Here is a 10684-nt window from a genome sequence, read left to right as displayed (position 1 = left end):
AATGAGACAGATGGTGATCACAGATATCTGTTGGTCAAAACACTGAGAATATATTTAAGAATTCCCAAAGTGGCCCAATACACTCTTTGAGAAACAGTAGTTTAGGAGACAAAAGTAGACACTGTCACAGACTTTCAAATGATTCTTTGCTTGTTAGGTGTTTTTGTTGCTAACTGCTGAGGTGGGGGAGGGAGGGAAAAGGACTGTGTCAGTCTTGAAGGAACTAGACTAACACAGGAGACACGGGCAGAGGTCTCCCTATCACTGCCATAATTTGATAGCTTAATGAATCTCAGTGGAAAAAGCAATAAAGAAATTATCCATAAAGTTGCTAAAGTTACAGCCTGTCAGAGAGATGTGATATGTCAGTGACATACACAGCACGCCAAGTCCTCTCCACCCACCTACTAAACAGAAAGGCCAACCCTGTCTTGCCTTTCTTCTACCCTCCTACATACACATTATACCTGCACACAGGCACATAACAGCAGGGAAGGATTCTCTTGGAACATTGTCAGAATCATTCTTTAGACCTCCCAGGCAGGTCACTACACTGAAATGAAAAGCTGCCAGCCTCCCATTTTTGAAGCTGGTGGAACAGGGCTGATTAAAGCTGACTTCATACTGAGCAAATACTTGTGACAGGCAATTTAGTTCTGGATTCATCCTCTGGATCTTAACAATTACCATCACCACCACCCTTGATACTGGCACACTTCCAAGCATGTTCAAACGAAAAGGGCTTCACCTCATGCTTGACCAAAAGAAGACATTAGTCCGCTATGACCCTGAACTTAAAGGATTGGCTCTGTGACAGAGAACTGGATGGAGCACAGAGACCACAGCCCCAGGTGAGTACTCAGATGGCCAGAATAAGTCTATGTTATGACTTAAAAGTCTGAAACCCAGGAAAGGATATAAAGGTCAATGCAGAGAAGCTAATTCCTTCACAAAAGAAAATCCAGGATGCTTCAATTCTTACTTCATACGCACACCTACTATTACTTGGCGCTCTGTAGCTGTTGCTCTGGTCACAGACCCTAGAGCTCTGAATATTCTCTGTTGACTCTCACTTCCAAAACAGACATCTTGGTTACAAGGCCCTGTCTACTCCCCAGTGAGTGCCAGTAATTACTGCACACAGTGCTGGGAAGGTGGTATGCTAAAAAGAAACAGCACATAGACATTATCACAAAGTCAGCAATTTCACTCTTAGCTATAGGCCCCTCAAATTGAAAATTGGTACTCAAATACATGTATATGAATATTCACAGCAGCATTATTCACAATAGCCAAAATGCTGAAACAATCCAAATGCCCATCAACAACTGAATAAATAAACAAATTGTGGCATACACACACAACAGAATACTACTCAGTCGTAAAAAGGAATGAAGAACTGACACATGCTACCCCATGGATGAACCTCTAAAACATTATACTAAGTGAAAGAGGCCAGATACGAAGGTCACATACTGAATGATTCCATTTATACAAAATAACCAGAATACATAAATCCATAGACAGAAAGAAGAATGGTAATTGCCAAGGGCTGTGGTTTCCCCAGGAGAAAGGAAAACAACTGCTTAATGGGGATGGATTTTGTTTTGCAGTGATGAAAATGTTTTGGAACTGGATAGTGAATAAACTAAATGTCACTGAACTGTTCAGTTTAAAATGATTAATTTTATGTCATATGAATTTCACCATAATTTTTTTAAAAAGGGAGCAGGATACTGACTCAGCTGTTATATAACTTTATCGCCTTACTCCCTCACTTCTACCTGAAGATGTATGTAGAAAGACGAAGTATTGGCCATTACGGAACCACAAAGCAACAAACACTTGCCTCAAAAAAGAAAGACTCATTATAAAGATAGAAGGAAGCTGGGTCTTTGATATCATGAAGGAAACCATGGAATCATCAATTTTAATTTATTAAGAGATAAATAAAATCTCCAGTTGAAGAAATACCACGATCTTGGCTCCTCACAATTTCTTCTGTAAAGAATGACCTTAACACAGACTAAGTGAACAAATTCTCTTTAGTTAGACGCATTTGTTAGATGTATTTTGGTTAGGTGGTTTCACCAGTTGCTGGGAAAAATGCACTTTGCTGCGTAGATCAGCACTCACCATCTGTAAGCATTCCAAACAGGAAGATAATTAATACAAAATAGAATCACAGACATTAGGTATATGATTAGATATACAAACGGAAAACAGTGTTTTGAATAAGCCATGGCTTACTCCTGGCCTGGATAAACATAACTGTTTATTCATTCAGTATTTATTGATGAGTACTTACTATGTGCCGGGCATACTGAGTCAGGGATATGAGCCAGAATACTGCAGTAAGCAAGAAAGATAAAGCCTCTGCCCTCAGGGAGCTTACATTCTAGCAAGGGGAGAGACAGAAACAAACACATGAGCAATCTCACATACACTGCTATTAAGATCACGCATACACAGCACCATTTTGGGCTTCCAACTCCTCTAATTTCGGACTGGCTCTGAGCTCCTCTGTCTCTGGCGTGGCTTCACAGGATGCTCAGGTTTCTCACTTACCGAGAAGTCAGCAGCACTTTCAACATCACAAACTTGGTCTAGGTAGTCAACAATTCTCAGTTCCTTATCTCTACTGCTGATGTCATCCCTAATATTTCATCCTACTTCAGGAAACACACAAAACAACAACAAAAAAAACTCCTCATCCCAATCATTTTCACCCATGAAAGTGGAAGAATTAAACCAGAAGCAAAATTCATTATTGTTCCCAAGAGAAAGAGTCTACCAACAAAACGAAGCCTACCTTTCTAGCAGAGGATAGGGAGGAGGGCAGCATGAGCACAGCATTCAGGTCAAAAAGTTGTACACAAGGAAAAATGTATATCGTCACTAAGTACAATACATAATTCTAGCACCTGAAGAGAATGTCCTAGACTAGTGCTGTTCAACAGAAATACAATGCAAGCTACAAATGTTAGCAATATAGGCAATTTAAAATTTTCTAATAGCCATATAAAGAAATAAAAAGAAACAGGTTAAATTAGCTTTAATAGCATATTTCCTCTAACCTAGCATATCTACAGTACTATCTTTTCAACAAATAATCAATATAAAAGTTATTAATAAGGTATTTTACATTCTTTAATCCCACACTGAGTCTTCAAAATTAGGTATGTGTTTCATATTTACAGCACATTTTAATTTGGACTAGATACAGTTCAAGTACTCAATTATCACAAGTGGCTAGTTGGCTACTTTATTTGACAGGGTGGTCCTAGACAAAATACTCACTAAGTTCTCTTTTCCACGAACATTGAAGCAAATGGCTCCTCAGAACTAAAGTTTCTAGGCGTCTCATTGGTTGCACTAAAGAAGCTATATTCTGCTACCCTAAGGACACAGTCCTAGGTACCATGAACCACAAGTAAACATAACTAATTGATTAAGAAATACATATACAAATAAAATTCAGGCAGGAACAAAATGATATGCCTTGGTAGAGAAAAAGAGTATGTTCTCCTAGTGCCAATTCATCCGTCCATTCATCTATTCAACATTTGTTGAGAGCCTGTCACGTGCCAGAATTAACTGCACATGCTAGTATTCTGTCCTTAGTCTTTTGGGGTTGCGGGGTGGGGGGGGGGAGGGGAGTTGAGAGACATAAAAAAATAAACAGGTTGACTGTATACAGCAATATTGTTATGAAGAAAATAAAGTAGGAAAATATCACCATGAATGGGAGAAGAGATTACTTTAAGAGAAGAGAAGGCTTTTCTGAGAAAGTGCCATTTAAGCTGAGAATGAAATAAAAGTGACAGGCATGGAAAAGAAAGTTCTACACAGAGAATATAGTTAGGGCAAAGACCTAAGGCAGGAAAAACCTTGGCATATTTGCAAAGCAGAGAATGTCAATGTTGTTAGACAGTAGTTAACAGGAAGAATAGTAGATGTGCGCATAAAAGTAGTCAGGGGCCAGATCTCTTAGGACCTACAGAAAAGGGTCAGGAGTTTAGTCTAGATGTTATTCTAAGAAACAGTCAATGAAGTGTTTTAAGTGCAGGTAGGGGGAGGTATTAATATGGCCTGGGGTAGGCTGGTAGTGTTGGAAGTATAAGAGGTGAGATTTAGAATATATTTTCGATTTATTAGCAAGTCCTATCATCTCTACCTTCAAACTTAGGTTATATAAATTAGATTATATTTTGAGTCTGACAGGACTTGCTGATGAACAGGATGTGATGACCAACCACTAGACTTTTGGTGTGAGGATGTAGGTGAAATGATGGTGCCATTTATGCGAGCTGAAACAAGAATAAACTCTGCTCTCCCTCCTGTATTTCCAATCTTGATAAATGGAACAACCATTCAGTCAGAAGACAGCTTCATCCAGGGTAGTGCCATATTCAAACAGTCACCAAGTCCATTAATGCCACCTCTCCAAAGTTTCTTAAACCTGTCCCCTCTTTCCATCCCCACAGACTTATGTGTGTGTTGTGTTTTAGTCGCTTAGTCATGACTCTTTGTGACCCCAAGGACTGTAGCCCTCCAGGCTCCTCTGTCGATAGAATTCTCCAGGCAAGAATACTAGAGTGGGTTGCCATTCCTTTCTCCAGGGGATCTTCCCAACTCAGGGATTGAACCTGGGTCTCTTGCATTGCAGGAAGATTCTTTACTATCTGAGCTATGAGGGAAGCCCTCTATTACTCAGACTACTGAAATCACCTTAATAATCTCCAGGTTTCAATTCCAACCCAACAGCAATGCTACAAATTGTTTCCCTGCTTAAAATTCTCCAACAGTTTTTTTGAAAAGTGATTTGGATGACATCATCCTTATGGCAGAAAGTGAAGAGAAACTAAAAAGCCTCTTGATGAAAGTGAAAGAGGAGAGTGAAAAAGTTGGCTTAAAGCTCAACATTCAGAAAACAAAGATCATGGCATCTGGTCCCATCACTTCATGGGAAATAGATGGGGAAACAGTGGAAACAGTGTCAGACTCTATTTTGGGGGGTTCCGAAATCACTGCAGATGGTGACTGCAGCCATGAAATTAAAAGACACTTACTCCTTGGAAGGAAAGTTATGACCAACCAAGACAGCATATTCAAAAGCAGAGACGTTACTTTGCCAAGAAAGGTCCATCAGTCAAGGCTGTGGTTTTTCCAGTGGTCATGTATGGATGTGAGAGTTGGACTGTGAAGAAAGCTGAGCGCCAAAGAATTGATGCTTTTGAACTGTGGTGTTGGAGAAGACTCTTGAGAGTCCCTTGGACTGCAAGGAGACCCAACCAGTCCATTCTAAAGGAGATCAGTCCTGGGTGTTCATTGGAAGGAATGATGCTGAAGCTGAAACTCCAATACTTTGGCCACCTCATGAGAAGAGTTGACTCCCTGGAAAAGACTCTGATGCTGGGAGGGATTGGGGGCAGGAGGAGAAGGGGATTACAGAGGATGAGATGGCTGGATGGCATCACCGACTCGATGGACATGAGTTTGGGTAAACTCCGAGAGTTGGTGATGGACAGGGAGGCCTGGCATGCTATGATTCAGGGGGTCACAAAGAGTCGGACACGACTGAGTGACTGAACTGAACTGAACAGTTTAAGATGGACATGTCCTTTGATTTGCTACTTCTCTTTTATGGTTCTATCCTATAGAAATATAGAATAAGGATATATAAGGCTAATTCATTATAGCACTTTAATAGTGAAAAACTGGACACTACCTAAATGCCATTTGAGAAGGGAACTGTTATACAAACCACCACATAATTATACAATTCAACCTAGTCCTTATTTTTAAAAATGAATCAGATTTAAATATACAGATATAGAAAGATCTTCCAAGATATTTCAAAAACAAATAGCAATGTATGTATGGGCAGTGTATATGATTGTATTCACTTAAAAGGCATTGCAGTGTATTTGTGGGTATGAGTGTATGTTGTTTTGAAAGGTCTAGAAAAGGTCTGGGATGATACACACTGTCAACAAAGGATATGGAGATATATATATCTTATTGGATGAATTTTCCAATAATATATTTATATAACAACAACAAATTGTACAACTATTCTACATGCCTTAATGTGATTAAAGGCACTTTAGCACCCGGCACTAGCCTTTGTTTCCACACAAATTTCTCAGACTTATTTACATCAGGTAAATGATAATGTACTTTCGTGTGATGGGAAATGTGGGTTGATTGCTGAAACTGGGTCATGTTAGAGACCTATTTGCTTTGCAACTGGAATAGGAATGGCAGCCTCTAGTACTCAGAAGGACAGCAAGATCTTTCTGAAGAGAGGTTAAGGTGCTTGTTCCTTTCCTTAAGGATCCACTAGAATTAGTTCATTCCTTTTAGCTCTTCAAAGGAAGAAGCAAAGTTTCAAGGCATTTCCTGTTTCAACCCATTCGGCTTTATATGTTTTAAGAATACCTGTACTTTTCTTATTTACAGTTTATTTTGCTTTTATAATATAAAAAGCCAATAGAAAGGACAGTAAGTTTAGTGTCATAGTTCTAGTTTCTTTCTGAAAATTTTCCTCATTTCCCCAGGAGATTTAAAAAAGAAAAATTTTTAAGTGATAGGAGCATAGCTCTTGGAGAAGGCAATGGCACCCCACTCCAGTACTCTTGCCTGGAAAATCCCAGGGACAAAGGAGCCTGGTGGGCTGCCGTCTATGGGATCACACAGAGTTAGACACGACTGAAGCGACTTAGCAGCAGCAGCAGCAGCAGCAGCAGCAGCAGCAGCAGCAGCAGCAGCAGCAGCAGCAGCAGCAGCAGCAGCAGCAGCAGCAGCATAGCTCTGCTAGATAACAATGTGAAACAGCTTTCATGGAATCAAAATGCTGAACAAATAGCAGATGGAATTATACCAATTTCTAAATTCTAAAGATTTTCGTATTTGTTTTTTGATTGTCATCTCCTAGTTACTTTTTTTTTTTAACCCAGGAATAAGGAGAACAAGAAACTATACATAAAAGTTTTTCTATTGTAGTAATGGCTGGGAATCTAGCCAAACAGCCAACTGGTAGAAAGAAGAGGAACTGCTCTTCCCAATCTCATTCCCATTCACTGTCTAATCATCTCAAAATGACACCAAAAAGAATTATGAAATATTCAATTATTTCCTCCTCAGTTATTGAGGTCAGAAATGAAGTACCTTGGCAGGACCAGAAGACAAAAACCTAGTTAGTAATTGCTTATGCTCTGGTCTTCTACATTCTACATCCTAAAGCTGCTATCTACACCAGCCCTTCCATTAAAATATCCTTCAACTGGCTTGAAGTGCTGTAGCACATCAGAAGACTTCTTCTCGTTGTTTTGTATTATTATTATTCATCCTCACTTTAAAATGCGTTAGCTACCACTTACCTTCATAAAATATCAGAGCAGAAAGGAATATTGGTGATCCTACCGTAATCCTCTCATTAGTGACAACTGAGAAACTAGCCCAGGAAGATGACATCAGGTTAATATTGTCACACTGCAAGTGTCTAGTTAACTGGGACTCGAACCTAGTCTCCTGACTTCCAGGCTATGCCAAATTGGATATTTTCTTTTAATCATTTAAAGTTAATGCTCCTTAAGGTGTTCTGGAAAAAAAGTTGTATCTAAATGAGAAAAAGGCTTCAACTACAAGGGCAGATATATTGGAAGCAATCTTCCGGCAGATATAAAGCTATGGATCGATTACCTACGGCCAAAGTTGTTTACTCATCACCTGACTTTGGTCAAGTGTATGAGGAATATTTATTGAGTGCAGTGAGAGGAGAAAAAAGTGGCAAAGTGGGGGGAGGGGGGAAAAGTGGGTGGAAAAATGGTTTCTTAGTTAGGGAAACATTCTGATAGACCACTTTGGATATGATAGGATCTTTCAAGGTCATACTTGGAACAGGAATAAAATATAGAACTAAGTTATTTTTTCTAATACATTTATAACTTTCCAAGGCCTTTGGGAAGAAAAAGGTGATGATGAGAAGGAAAAAGGAAGCTGAAATATTACAGCACTCTACTTGGGATGAAACATGTGAGAATGGAAAAGACACTCTTTAAGAACAAGAATGTGTATCATATTCCTTGACTATTCAATGCTGACTCCCTCCCATTGACCATGCGTTGCCCTCTACTATAATACAAGACTTCAATGAAAATCTGCCACACAGACTTGTGTCCATGGTTACTGTGAGTCAGTACAGATGGTGCAGAGGCAAGGTAAAGAGGCCAGGGAAGCATGGAGGCTTCCTAAAGTAAGGAGAAACCTGGCCAGTGTAATAGCTAGGATACCAAACAAAAAATGTTTCAAGGAAAAGATGGGTTGAACAGCCAAAGAAATTGAGAAATAATGAAAATAAGAAATAAGACATTAAAAAAAAAACAACTGAACAATTTCAGCACAGTCATAGGTTATAACACAGACTCCAAGAGGGAGATGAAAGAATAGATAACAGATAAGAAAAATAGAACAGTAGCTTTAGGAAAAAGAACATGCAAGTGAGATTAAGAAAAAAACCACAAGAAACGAGTATTCACTGAAATGAAGAGCTCACAGTTCACCTAGAACTACATTTCAAAACTTAACATCTGATTACTACTGAACTTCTTTCTAAACTATCAATGTTTAGAAAACAACGTTTCAAAGTTGAATAGCCCTATTTGCACAAGGTACATAACTTAAAGTCATTCTTAAGGCAACTTACGGCCAGAAAAAAGTTTAGATCACATACAACTGCATCTACTATTTGAAACAATGCCAATAAGAGAAAAATTTCTGAAACACTTTTCTTCATTGGGAAAAGTATTCATTTTAATTATGCTCCAAGATGTTACAGAGCTAGAAATTAACAAATTTCAGTCAGTATAAAATAGATTTATTGTCAATATTCAGTCATTCATACAACCCAGGTTAATGAAACATTACTTCACACAAGGCTCAGATGCTCTAAAATCTATCTTAACTTTACACATGTACTAGAAAATTATAAATACCTAAAAATGACAATGCAAGGGAAAATATTATAAAAAATACAACTGTAGACCCTTGTATGAAAGTTCTTTAAAGTTCTGCATTTGGGAATAATTCCATGCTACATATCAGAATCAAAAATAAACTATTTTCCTTGAGGTTACAATGCTCAACAATATACTGGATGCACTCTAAAATACCATGCTTGACAAGAATCAAAAGAGACAAAGAAGGCCTTCAAAAAGGTTGAGAGAAAAATCAATTGTTATATGCTGATTTCTGCTACGATGACCTCTTTAAACAATTTACAGCACTGTGGAAGAACTGAAAAAATAAGGGTACCAGTCTCAGCACAAATTCAGACAATTTTAAAGGGTACTGTTTCCAATGCTCTCGACTCTTCAATACTTTACGTGGACTCCTTATCCTAAGCCCACGTTTTTTTTCTCTAATTTATTCCTAAGACTTTCCAAACACACTTTCTGTTTTCTATTATCCAATATACAAACCACAAGGCAGTAAGCAAAACAACATCTGTCAGTCAAGTCAGTTCTAAATACACCAATTTTGGTGTGTTACATATTAATCATGAGATATAGGCATAACCATCCTCCTTCCACACATACTCTCATCTCCCCTTATACAATGACTCCATCTTCAACCATGCGGCAATGTGAAGCTTTAAGATTTTTTTTCCTACATCAATGACTTGCCTGTTGTGAAGGTGCTTGGTTGGCAGCAATATCAGGGGCTGTTAAGAATGCTTGGTCAGAACAGATAAAAAGGATGTGATCAGTGAAACTGTAACCTATCATAATGGGCTTCTTACAGGCAGACAGGAAGAATTTACCTTATAGACTTGTCACACTCATTTCAGAAGGGAGAAAAATGTGTCTTAAAAAGGAAAGGAGAAAGATTAGATAAGGGAATACAGCAAAATATTAATACTGTAGTAATAGGAAAGGGAATGCTTATAGCTAACCTACCTTGTGGGGGAAGTTTCTGGCATAGAATAATCAAACTTTCTCTCCCATTATTGTTTGCACAAGATTAACAGTTGCTTTACATCAAGAGGGGCAGAAAGCCATTAAACACATTTCTTCAAAGGTAAGAAATCTCTTTTTGAAACGAGCATTAGAGAAAGGAGGAAAAGGTAGGGAAAGCTCACTCAAAGAGGTCCTCAAACATGCGTTGTCCCATTGCTATGTATGCTTCCTTTTCCTCTGGTGTCATTTGGGCCACCAGCTCTGGCTTCTGGCTCACTTCACTATAGGAGAATGGACGGCCAGCCACCATGACAATGGGGTCATCTGCTACTTCCTCAAATTCATCATCTTCCTCATCCTCTTCCCCATGATGTGCAGCCACAGTGGCCACACGGGGTGGAGAGTCATCATCTGACTCGCTGGTCTCACTCTCAGAGTCACTGCCGTTGGCAGCGGTCATGGGAGCAGCCGCCCCCACTGAACCTGCAGGGGCAGACGGGGTCTTCTTCTCATGAATAAGCAACGCTCGCATGACCTCCTCATTATCATCTGGCCCTGCGTGGCCTTCTTCATGCTCCTGAAATGAGTCTATATCTATGCCGCCTGGAAAGAGAAAATCAGAGAGTCAATATCCTTAAATAAAAAAGGCACTCCTTTACAGCTAATAAAATATAAAAGCTTAATATATTTAAATATAGGATAATATAAGATAACACAGATTT

The 10684-nt window shown here is 38.9% G+C and overlaps 1 protein-coding gene across 2 annotated transcripts in view; it reads right to left on the bottom strand.

The window, feature by feature from the left end:
• Positions 1–8878: 8878 nt before the first annotated feature.
• GTF2E1 (general transcription factor IIE subunit 1) overlaps positions 8879–10684 on the bottom strand; it is a 34319-nt gene continuing 32513 nt past the window's right edge. For both annotated transcript variants that reach the window (XM_068978440.1, XM_068978432.1), the window contains exon 5: positions 8879–10565. In XM_068978440.1, the coding sequence (XP_068834541.1) occupies positions 10141–10565 (425 nt within the window). In that variant the 3' untranslated portion in view covers positions 8879–10140. The remainder of the gene's footprint in view (positions 10566–10684) is intronic.

The sequence above is a fragment of the Capricornis sumatraensis genome, chromosome 1 (assembly GCF_032405125.1).
Source record: "Capricornis sumatraensis isolate serow.1 chromosome 1, serow.2, whole genome shotgun sequence".
Lineage (NCBI taxonomy): Eukaryota > Metazoa > Chordata > Mammalia > Artiodactyla > Bovidae > Capricornis > Capricornis sumatraensis.
The sequence above is the reverse complement of the archived record's forward strand: the minus strand, read 5'-3'. Positions and strand labels throughout refer to the sequence as shown.